We start from the raw sequence: 12,568 nt of genomic DNA on the forward strand, positions 1-12,568 counted from the left end.
CTTTGCATTGCCAGGTGTGGATGCTTGGGCAGCCCTTGCTTCAGCCTGGCTGTGGAAAAGGCAAAGGTGGCATTCGCAGATGCCTCCAGGAGGAAGATCAGCATTTTTGGAGCACTCTGATGACATCTCTAAACTCAGGTGCCTTGTGGTCAGGGTGCCATCCTGAGACCTCCCATGTTTTTTTCCTTGGTACCAGGTTGGATTACTCTAGTGTACTCCAATACCCCTTAGGATGTGCTGGGGGCTTTGGGTCCTGTGAAATTCCACATCTGTTTTGGAAGGGCTGCTCTGTTTCCACCTGCTGCAGAGAGCACTTCCTGGCAGGAAAGGCTGCCTGGGACAGCAGCACTCCAGTCAGGTTTGCCTTCAGAGACCATGGGAGTAGTTCTCAGCTCTCAGCTGCTCCCAACTGTGCCAGGAAGATGCAGTCCAGCCAGATTCCCCCTCTCACCTTCCCCAGGCTCTGGCTCCTGCAGACCAGGGCAATCCCACTCACTTGCTATGCAATTCAGATGTAGTCAAAAATAAGCCTACTTACAACCACTCGTAACCAGAGAGCACTTTACTGCCACAGGTACAAGTGGAACTCCCTGCCCTTGCTGGTGACCTGACCTGGCAGTGTTTCAGCTCATGCTGCAAATTCAGGCATGATTCATACCCTGTCTGGTGAGTTATTTAAGGCAAACAACTGGTCTGTGAGTAACTGGCTACACAGACCACTGACACAATAAATAAGGCTGCAATAGCCCAAAGTACCTGTACAGAAGTACAACTTTCTGTTTGAAAACTTGGAATGCTACACAGAGAATAGCCACAATCCTCTTTTTGACGTACATAATCTTATTCACCTCTTGCATTCAGCAACAAATGTAGTCTTGAAACAATTGGTCTCAAAACCTGGGAATTCAGATAAGCAGGCAGAGGCCCTGGTGTGTCACCAGTCATGGAAATACTGCCCTTGTGTTGGCTGAAGGAATTTCATTCTCAGGGAAAAAAACCTTGTTGCTCTTTTACAACTGGTTTAACAAGGCTGTTACCTTGTACTGGAGCTTCCCGAACTGCCTCTTGGTTGTTTGAAACATGGTTTGGAGCAGCAGGTGGAGGGAGAGATGGACACTCCTCTGTCCATTCTAGAGAGGGCAGAGAGGGAAATGTTACTGGTTTCACAACAGCACCACAAGCTGTGGGAGTGTGGGGGTCAAGCAGAGGAGAGGTGAGAAGTATGGCAAGAGAGGAAACAGAGTCACAGACAGAGGGAATAAAATGAATGGGATGACCAAAAACCAGTTCTGAAGGGTCTCTATATCCAGGCCAGCTGATCCATCTGCTGGGACATCCTGTCTTACACTGAAACTTGGGATGTGACTTGCATCTAAATGGACTTACTTGACATTTAAATGAAATCTACTCCCTGTGCCACTCATGGCATCTAAGCAGAAGAACAAACCCAAATGCCACAGGACTCTCACCGCAGTTGGGCTGCATTTGAAGAAAATAATGTAAAAAGTAAGAAAAAGAAGGGGTGGGGAGGGAGGAAAATATTTTTTTTAAAGTGTTTCAAAATAAGGAAATTGCTTCAGATTTTAGAGCCTGACAACACACAAAGATCTTGGTTCAAGAAGTCTCTCATGCAGGGTTTATCTAATGCATGTAAACGCCCACTTCTCTTCCCCTCTGATAGCCTGAGTCCCAGTGCAGACTGGAACAACACCAGCTACAGGGACTAACTTGATGGAGCAGATTGAAGAGGAAAACGTGTTTTAGCTGTCTCTGGGAAGTCCAGAAACTTTCCAGAAACAAAGGACATATAAAGGAAAAAAAAAATCTCTCCTGTTTAAGATTGAAACCTTCTACAGTTTCAGTGACACGGTTTAGATTTCCTCCTCTGCTGCATCTTCTGTGAAGGACAAACAGAGCCTTTCCTACGCACATCACTTTCCCTTTACACACTGAGGCCACAGAGGGAAGGACAAACACACTGGCACGGTGCTGCCAGGGCCAGGGAGGACATTTCCCATGAATAGCCCACCCACCACCCCCTCAAGGGTGCCAACCTTCTGGAGGCTGCTGCTGTTGCTCGAGCTGCTTCTTCCTCTTTGCTTCAAGAACTGGGTTTTCATACTGTGTCTTCCGGTTGATGTGGCTGGAGATGGAAGAGAGCCATGAATCAGGGAAACCCTCTGTGCAACAAGCAGGAATGAGGGCCAGGCATTGAAATCCCTCTTTCTGAGGAAAGGACTAAAATACCAAACAAACCCAATAGCATTGGGTGTGGAGAAAGGCTCATCCTGTTGTCCCAAAAAGAGTATTTAGAAAAACAAGCAGATTCTGGTATTGATATGATGTCTCAAGTAGGGATGGCTAATTCCTTCAAATACCTTAAAGTAGTGATCTATCTGTGAAAAATGAGATTAAAGCAGGAAAGGCATACTGTCTGATTGCATTTTAAAAGACATCCCTGCTTTAATCAGACTCCCAGAAGTGAAGTCATTTCCTGGCTCACCCAAGTTAAAAACAAAAGAAAACAAAAGAAAACAAAACTAAACAAACCAAACCCCAGCATCTGTCAGTGATCTGATCAATGCACACAGGGTGTCTTAAAAATATCTGCAGGGATGCATGCTATGAGCTGGGCTCCAAATGGATCAAAATCTACCCAGAATCAGCCACCAGCAAATACTCCCAGTGGAAACCAGCATTTAGTGGAATTTCAGCTGCTTTCCTCAGGCAGCTTTTGAGCACTATGAGATGTTGAGAGCCAATACTTTGTGCCAGTTCCAGGAAAAGAAAAAAGAAATCAGCCCAGCCCCATCATGGCAGACAAGGCATGCACACAACAGAGAATTAACCATTTTATTAAACCAAGTGATGAACAGCAGCCACAGATGCTGGGGTGGCAGGGGCAGGGCTGGGACTCCCTGAATAGCTCATCAACCATTCAAGAGCCATTTTCAGTAGTGATTTTGTTACAGCAGAGGAACAGGCAGACCTCAGAAAAATGTATTACCTAAAAGCTTATCTTTGTATGCAAAGCAAAGTTTACCATTAAGAACTTGCTATTATATTGTTTCCTATCCAGTATTCCTTTATTAAAAAACCCACATGAAAACCAACCACATTTTCAAGTAATTGTGACAAAAGCACTCCAGGGATTTATGTTCAGAATTTTTTCTGCTAAAGATCAATATTAAATCACTAGAAAAAATATTCAACTTACAAAATAAAAAACAAGCTAGTGAGTTCTAACTCATTCACTGAAAAAGATTTCCCATTTCAAGATATCTTCGGAGAGCCAAGAAAAAATGATAACTACTTTAAAAATGATATAAAATTTTTCATGATACAATTGTCTCTCCATAAAAACTATTATGTAATAACAGAGTGCCTGATTTGAAGGGACAAACGCTAAAATTATAACCATCTTGGCTAGCTTAGAGACAGCAAGTAAAATAAAATTATGTCTTATTGCAGTTACTTTTTGATTTAATTCGATCAGTAAGGAGTGCCACAAAACTAACGGGCATGTGTATATAAAGTGACAGGACAATATCCTGTAAAGATCTCTTGGCATGGCATTTAATAGCCGAAAAATATTCTTGATGTCTTTGGTAAATAAATGTCAAGCCTTAATTACACAGTTTGCTAACCTTGTTTCCCTAGGCACAGATGGTAGGGTCAGAAACGAGCCAAAGCAGACAGAAACTGTATTCCATGTCTATTCTGAGGGCTATCATAAGCCATCCTACTAGACAGGAGTATACACATAATTAAAAATTCATTTTATGGGGTCAGTGATGAAACAAAACTCCAATCTCTGGTTTCCCAAAGGAGCAATCTGACATGTTGATAAAGGAGAAGCTGCTCTAATTCCACAGAGAGTCCCATTAAATCTGCAATTCTATTCACAGCCACACGGCCTGATGGAAGAGCCTCTGCCATGGCTGTTTGGTCACACCATTTTCTCCATTCCTCTTTGGGTGTCTTCTGACACAACTGGCTGGAGGATTGCTTTGCACAGTCATTTTGTGACCACAGCACTGCACAAAGGTGATTGAACTCAGTTAATTGCACACTCATTAATGTTTCTTGGATAGAAGCATTTTGTGAGGTGCTGGAGCTCCTGCACATCCCAATCCTGGACTGCTCCTGTCTTCCTTGAGCTCAACCCCCTCCTAGGGCACTCCTGTCTCCCCTGAGCCCAGCCCCACTCTGGGGTGGATGGGGAATGGCTAGACAGTGCTGCCCTCTCCCAGACCCCATGTCCTGGGTTGCAATATGTAACCAGAAGTGTGTATTTTATTTTCCTTCTGTTGAAAACAGTTGGGGAGGGGATTGTTTTGTTTATCTCTTGTATAACCCATTCCTCATCACTCCAGGGGGGAGGGGGCAGGTGCCTTCCGTCAATGGGCCAGCTGTTAAAATCAGGTGGAGAAATGTTCTTATCTCTTCCACAACCCATCCTCCCTCCAGGGAGATATCTGCTGTTAATGGGCCGTTAAGGCCCACTGCATGGATGATAAAATTACATCAACCCATGGTGAGATGCTCCACCCAGCAGAAGGAGCTAAGCATTTCTACCTGCATAAAACCTGTAATTCAGAACACCAAGGCAGCCAGTTTTCCACTGGATTCCAGAGGAAGACTGGACCCATCTCACCACCACTGAACCCTTTCTACAGGATCAGCTCTACTCCAACAGAACCACATCTGTTACTCCAGGATGATTTTTTTGGATTGCTCCCACCACCCTGACCAACAGGGTGTCAGGTTGTATTCTGACTTATATTCAGTGTTTCTAGGATTTTTTTTGTTTGCTTGGATTTTTTTGTACTACTACATTTGTATTTTTAATATTCCTAGTAAAGAGCTGTTATTCCTATTCCCATATCTTTGCCTGAAAGCCCCTTAATTGCAAAATAATAATAATAATTTGGAGGGAGGGGGTTTACATTCTCCATTCCAAGGGAAGCTCCAGCTTTCCCTGGCAGACACCGGCCTTTCCAAACCGAGACACCCTATAACAATCCCCCAGCCGGTAATGGGCCAAGGTCCTCTCCTCCTCCTTGGTCTGAGCTGTTACCAGGAAAGCACAGAGTGGCGTGCAGGGGAGGCCTCCTCACCCCGACAGCCACACCAAAACAGGAAGCAGCACTTACTCTACATAGTAGACACCATATACGGGATCCTCAATTTTCTCCCAACCAGCAGGCAACTCTGGAAATAGAAAAAGCATTAGTGAAGCTTCCAAGACAGGTTTTTTCTGACAGGCAGCTGTTCTGCCCAATGTGCAAAGCTCATCAGTGGGTCAGACCTTGCTCTGGACACTTTTCAGATTGATCACAGCCTCCTTTGAAGGGCTGGCACAGCACGACACCAAGATCCCAGCCCGTGCCCCCTGGGCTGGGTCGGTGCATCACTGGGAAGATGCCCATACCAGTCAATTTTTGATTGCTCTTTGCATTAAATGAGAAAATGCTCAATAAATTTCCTGTCTGGGAAGTACCCCCCTGGTTTCTCGACCATGGCCAGTGGCCCTGGATGGAGCACTGCAGGGGAAATTGATGCAGGAAAGGCCAGGGCATTTTAGCACCAACCCATGAAGGTGGGTGAGACTATGGCAAAAAATTGTAGCCCATTGCCAGAGACCACTTCCATCTCCTGTACCAGGGCCAAGCCATTTATGCTCACCAGTGCAGAAAAGAGGATTATTTTACTCCTTTCTTTGAGATTTGCATTGCTCAGCCTTGAGCCCAACACAAAACCAGGACAAGATGGATTTAACATGTATGCCAACGTATGCAACCCACCCAAGAGGGGCTGGCACACAGGTGCATTTCATTGCACAACGCTGCCATAGTCACATGGAGCAGAGACTTCCTTCCTTTCATTACCATAATTGACAAAAAAACACCAGTTCTAAAGATGAAATTAACATTTTAAAATGGATCCGCTTTTGTTCCTGTTGATTTTCTAGACTGCAGATAGTACTTTAACTATAATTAGTGAATGTAATGCAATCACTTCAGCATCCAACTGAGGGTTATTAAAGCTGTATGTGTTACTTAAGGGCCTGATCCTTGTGCTACTCGTTTAAACACAATGTTCCCATTGGCTGGGGGTAGCAAAATATCATCTTATTAACAATACAGAGTGGTGTGTTTGTGTAATACTGTGAAACAACTCAGAGAAAGGCTCCACCACACTATAGACTGTGCACATGTGGTCCCACCAACTCTGCACATTCATTTAAATATAGAAAAAAAAAAACATTATTGGATAACACAAGTTCAAATACCCCATGCAAAATAATTTGTAAAAATTTAACATGAAATTTGTCAGCACTGACAGCAATCTATGTTTGTTCATTATCAAATGCAGAGATTTATTTCCATTAATGGCATCAATTGTTGAGCCAATACAATGAACAATGCCCCATTAATTAGAATAATGTTGCCATAAAGATAGAAATATCTCAAGACTGGAAAGGAACAGAATCTATACACAAACACACATGGACTAATTACTCCAAGTTTATGTTTGTGTTCAGAATTGCCTGGAGATCAGATCAATTTTCACGGGTTTTGCTCCACATCCCTTATTTGCAGATAAAAAGGTAGGTTTTCCATTCTTATACTGTTTTATCCTCATTGTGTTTAACACCTTTGGATTCCTTGAGACATAAGCCATTAAATGCAAGCCAATGCTAACTTCTGGGCATGAAAAATCTCCATGATTTTATCAGCAGATCGAACGCTTCAGAATTAGATATTCCTTTACAGCCTGCAAGTTTATCTGAGTAAGTCAGAAAGCTAGAGGCCAATCTTGAAAATCTTTATGCGAAGGGAACTCTCAGGTTTGCAGAGGAGTCCCAGAAGGTGAGAACACCATGGGACTGGCTCCAAGAGTTTCAGTGTGATTCAATTAAGACCTAGCACGCAGTTGGGAAAATCACAAGCTGTTGCAGCCATTTAGTTTGTTGCTCTGTGGTGAAAGTAGAATGGTAAAGTGATCAAGCTGGGGTGAAAGAAAAATAAAGAGTCAATGAGGGAAAGGAGAAGTGATGCACAAATGCCTTTAAATGAGTTCCTCCAGCCTTCATGCTGAATATCTTTTGTCTGTTTCGGACTAAGTGCTATTTTATTTTTAAAGTTTAAGCAAAAAAAAAATCATTTTTTTCTTCTGCTCAAAAAAGATTTTGATATTAAATTTTTTTTCTTCCCTTTTAAAGTATTTTCACAAAAGATCAGAACACCAGCACATTCCTAACCCCAAAAATGGCACTGTGCCAAAATCTTTATTATCTCTGCAGCTTTTTTTAAGGAACAAATCTCCATGTTCTCAGATATAACAATATACAAAACTGCAGCTTTTAACACATTTCTTGTTGATTATGTAGATGTGCTTTTCGACTCCCACAAGCTTCCAGAAGTTCTCTAAAATAAAAGGCAATATTCTCCATAGCCATGCTGCAGTCTAGCTTCTTAGCTGCTTTAAATTATTCATCTCCTTTCTCTATCTCTCCTGCCAAACTGAAGATGACCCAGAGCATTAGATTTTATCACAAAGATAAAAACATCAAAAAAAATTTTGCATCATTAGGAGCCTGAGTGAGCCATATGGTTTTTATTTTGGTACATCCACGCAGCACCAATGCAGTCTCAGGGCATTTATCAGCAGGTGGGTAAATTCAATGGACAAATATCTAATCTCACGATTTTAAGCCTTGGATAAGTACATGGATTCCTGTTGAGATGCTCTAGTATCCTGCCCTACATATAGAGGGGCTGGATGGATTCCTAAAAAATTACTTCTCTAGCCACCAGGTATTTCAGCTGCAGCCATGCACTACTGCGAAGGAGCTGGAGAGGAACTCAGCACACTCAGCTCTTACTGCTCTCTGTGAAGGCAGGATGGTCAGTCCAAGCCATGTCAAATTCTGCTTTATAGGTTAAATTTTTGTGTGTAAAGAGCAACCTTCTGTTAAAATGCAGTGACCTATTACTCCACAGCTCTTTGGGAAAGAGTAAGTTGGGAAAATGCCTCAAGTCTTAATCTTCTTATACTTAGAACAGAAACTATTGATAAGTTAAGGTGCTAAACAGCTGTTGCCAACCACTTTTTCCTAACCTGAGTTACCATAACTATACTAAGTTTTCATGGCCCCTCCCTAATGTTGCTGTAAACAATTGAGCAATTTGAAAATGTCTTTCATTACACTGCAGCATTTGCACATCTCAACAGCGTATTGATGGGTTGTGAGCTCCATAAAACTTATCTGCATTGAAACAAAGGGAACATCTCGTGATGTCTGAGCAGAACACCTGTGTATGTAAGTGCCTGCAGATCCAGGGTCAGGCTTATCAATTAATGACTGTTCCTGCATCTATTTTTCAGCTCTGATCTTGCATGAGTTCCTGACAGCAGACTAAAAGAAGGGTAATTTCTGTTTAATACTGCCTCTAAATTTGCTTTTTAGAACCTCCCTCTCATTTTTAAACACTGGTTGTGCAGACCTTCACGAGAACCCTTTGCAGGTCGTAGATGTGCAACCACCTACTTCTGATGCTACTTGGTCTGCTGCTGATCATTTGTACAAGCTGCACAAAACACTCATGGACCACTAAAGAGACTGCATTCTTCTTTAAATTGTCATTTCTTTCAAATTCTTGCTCTATAAGAAGTTGGGCATATTATTGCAGGCATATTATTCAGAAGAAGCATTCGTGGAGCAGTGTTCAAAGTCCACTGCCAGCTGCTGATGCCGTATCCATCACACAGAAGCAGGGAGCAGAATACACTTACTTGCAAGTCATTACAGAAACCAGAGCTTAATTCTCTGGTAATACAATTCCTCCAGTATGCAGAACTATGAACTGTAACTACAGTCCTTTTTAAAAGCAATAATAGTCCTAGTCGAAATAAAATCCTATGCAACCTCTTATCCTTTCAGCTCCGCGAGTGCACTAGAGCATAGCTGAACAGAAATAACAACTACCTCTGCCATCAGTATAAACACAATGAGCACTGCTGAGATTAGATATCAAGACAGCATCCTTCACAAAGAGATGCAGCAAATAAAAGTGTACCACATCATTGAAAATCATCTGTTTATAAAATCACTGACTGAGGGAAAATTTTAAGCTGTTTCATTCATAAGCTCAGCTGAAGCGTCTGATGTAATACTTAAAACTTTCTGAATCACACTCAGCTTCTATTGTCTGGGAAATGTCTTGGGCCCCAGTGAAAAAGCATCATGAGCTACTTCATTTTATCTCTGGCATCTATAAGAATTACCAGAAGCCAGAGATGCAAAAGGAAAAGACCCCAACTTCTGCAGAGTCCGGGAGGAAGCAGCTTCAAAACAACTTTGTAAGACTGGGGCTCTCTAGCTTTCTTCAAACTCTGAATCAGTAAGTAAAACACTGCACATCTGAAGCTAGGGAAAGATAAATGCTTTGTGTGCTGGGGAAGTTTTGCTGATAAATTATTCTTGTTGAAATTAAAAAAAAAAAACCAAAACCTGAAAGATGCACAATGATACAAAGGAGAAAGTAAGTAATTAAAGGCTCAAAACAGTGCAGTTGAAGTCAAATACCAAAATGAGAGATGGATGATTTACCTAGTTCACTGTCCAGTTCCTCCGTGTGCACCCCTTCTTCTCCAAGGGAAGAGCAGTAAATGAGACAGAAAAAATTAAAAGAAAATTTCAGATACCAGCCCCAAGCAAGAAATTCCCTAGAGCAAACAGCAGAACCAGCACTAATTTTCTACACACCGAGCCCAAGCTACCCATTTATCACACTCCAGTGATCAGAATATTGATGGATCTGATGCAAATAATGAAAGAATTGGTTCTTGTACTCTCAAAACATCTGCACCAATGGACTCCTTCCATGACATGGTTTGATATGGCAAAGTCATGAAATTGTGATGTGCTCGCTGTAGTGAGGATTCTCCCTCAGATCCGTACGGTCTGACCTTCTCAATCTGTTCTACAAACACATGGATCTATCAGAAGGGCAGACCTGGATATTAATGAAGACATCTGAGAGCAAAACCTTGCACCTGAATAAGGACTAATGTAGCAAGGTTTTCAAGAAAGCACCTAATTTTATGTGCACACAAGGTCCAACAGACTTCACTGTCCTACTCAGATAATTTAAGATAGTCATGAAGTGAAGTGCCTTGTTTAACTGGAGGCACAGACCCACAGTCCAGATGCACTGGAGAGGGATAGACAGGAATGCACCAGTTTTAGCAGGGCACCTGGGACAAAGATCACATAATTTTTCAAAGACACAAAGCCATCAATATTCGCTGTTGCTCCATTTATCATTATCTGCTCCATATTCATAAGTTAACAGTGACACAGATGATTAAAGTATTGCTTGGCCTATAAATAATAATAATGCAGTCTGAAAATGAAGGATGGTGACAAAACCAGAACAAAGATGGTAAAAACAATCTTGGACCCAATACAGCAAAGTTTAAGCCACATAAATGAATGACAGAAGCAACAAGAAGATGTAGGGTTGCAACATTTGGACACCCAAAAAACCACTTCCATGACCTCTGTAAAATATTCTATCAAAACAGTTGTTTGGGACCATTAGTTTGAAATACAAATTGCAATTTCCTTTGATAGCCTAAACAATGGGAAACAAACAAAAACTTTGTTGGCACACATATCCTGATGAAGGAAAAGCACAAGGCAACTGCACCCAAACAAATCTGAAACAATATCTAACATTTATAAAATCCACAAAGAGGGTGGGATGAGCCTGGCAACTCACATGCACACACACCAAACAAAACAGAGGAGTCATCCCACTGACTTATGGAATGACACACAACAGTGACTGACCCTTGCCAAAAAACGTCCAGCTTCTAAGATGAAGCAAAACTAACCTTCTCTCCTCTTTGTTATTTGAAACATAATTATTCTTACGTGCTAAGCAAGATTAGAGCAGCCAAGCAAAGCAATGCTGAGCTCTGCTGTAACTATGAAGCAACTGGTTTAACTATTGAATGTTAAAAATATCCATTAATGAGCAACTTGGTGAATGAAGTGAAGGAGTGCGTGGGAAGATGAAATTAGCTGATTTTAAGGAGTTGATAAACAAAGATGCCACTGCTCTCTAAAATTATGAACTCTATGAAATACAATAATACCAGCTGTATGTTTCTATTCCAAATTAAACAAATTATTCCAATGTTTGCTTTATAATTGCTAAGAGGACAAGAGAAAGACTTTCCCTTCTGCAAGGAGACTTAAAACTGTGTAACAGAGGAGCTCAGGCACTCTCTGTGGCCTTGAGGTACTGGCTGCTCCTCGCCTGGCACATCCCTGTGGTTTGATGGCATCCTGCACTGTGCACTGGGAAGTTGGTGACCTGCTTCCTCACAGCAGCCTAGACTACAGAGGTAAATTCTCACACCCTGCAAAATCTCACAGGGGAAAGAGAGGAGAGGTTGAAAAACTACATGCGTAAAAACAACTAACAGCAGTTCTGGAGGCCAGAGTTGAACCTAACAATGGAAAGGGATTGACTTTTCTGAAATAAAATTGTGATTTTTACTAAGATAACTGACACCAGCAGGAGGTTCACCATATTTTGAAAACTGTCTTTACATGGACAGCATCAACACTGATGAAGAAAGCCCTACCATTTTTAAGAAGTGTCTACCATGACAGTACTGTATTAGCCAAGATTATGTATTTCAATACCATCACCTTTCTTGATCAGTAGACCAAAATTCCCTCACAGGTTTTCCCAAACATTGAAGTTATTTCCATAACGTGTTTTTTTCTTCCAGCATCTCCTAAAGGAGGCCAGGAAGGGCCTGCATTAACAGTCCTGCATTTGGCTGCTCTAAATCAGACAGTGGCTTGCATTTCCAACATCTCAAGGAATACCAAATCTTAGTGCAATTTTTCAGTGTCAGAAAGCTACACTTTGAAATGGAATTTGTTCCAGCAATCACAACACCGCGCAGACTGTCGGAATTTACCAGAAGAAGTGAAGCAATTGAGTTATTTCTGCTCAAACAAGGAAATAACAACATAACTCTTCCAATCCATGTGAAGAAGGCGGTTGAAGCGGAACACAGCGGAGCACGCAGAGACTCAGTCACTCCCTCCCACACAGCGATACAAGAAGCAAACATGTCAGACAGCTTTGAGTCTTGTTTAGCATCAGTGACTTTTCAAATGCCTTTGCAAAAACAGAGGCCTCTTACTTGTAGCACCTCCTTGATTTTTATTAAATGATCTGGCACCTCAATGGCTGCTTTACTTACACAGCGATTTTCTTGCTAATAAATCTTTTTTAAATTTTTCAAAATCTTTCTGAATACTAGTTATTAGAAAGAGAGAAGTAAAAGGAAAAAAGTCACCTAGGAATGGACCAAACACAGTATTATGCCACTATTTTCAGTCTCTTACCATCATCTTCACATTCTTCTAGAGGCTTCTGCTGTTTGTTCAGGCACCGTGGATCTAGCCAAGATGTTGTTTTTGTGTTATGGCTGGAAACCAAAAATGGAAATATGACCTTTGTTAATAAAG

The 12,568-nt window shown here is 41.7% G+C and overlaps 1 protein-coding gene across 28 annotated transcripts in view; it reads right to left on the reverse strand.

Annotated features, from left to right (window-relative positions):
* MAGI1 (membrane associated guanylate kinase, WW and PDZ domain containing 1) overlaps window positions 1-12,568 on the reverse strand; it is a 342,718-nt gene that overhangs the window by 57,108 nt on the left and 273,042 nt on the right. For 14 of the 28 annotated variants that reach the window (XM_066195794.1, XM_066195792.1, XM_066195788.1 and 11 more), the window contains exons 6-10: window positions 12,446-12,528; window positions 9,620-9,658; window positions 5,157-5,214; window positions 2,055-2,143; window positions 1,038-1,130 (exon numbers count right to left, since the gene is read on the reverse strand). In XM_066195794.1, the coding sequence (XP_066051891.1) occupies window positions 1,038-1,130; window positions 2,055-2,143; window positions 5,157-5,214; window positions 9,620-9,658; window positions 12,446-12,528 (362 nt within the window). The remainder of the gene's footprint in view (window positions 1-1,037; window positions 1,131-2,054; window positions 2,144-5,156; window positions 5,215-9,619; window positions 9,659-12,445; window positions 12,529-12,568) is intronic. The other 14 variants (XM_066195805.1, XM_066195803.1, XM_066195802.1 and 11 more) reach the window with 4 other exon arrangements.

This window comes from Chamaea fasciata, unplaced genomic scaffold (assembly GCF_029207755.1).
Source record: "Chamaea fasciata isolate MVZ Bird 193981 ecotype frontalis unplaced genomic scaffold, bChaFas1.0.hap1 SCAF_13, whole genome shotgun sequence".
Taxonomy (NCBI): Eukaryota; Metazoa; Chordata; class Aves; order Passeriformes; family Sylviidae; genus Chamaea; species Chamaea fasciata.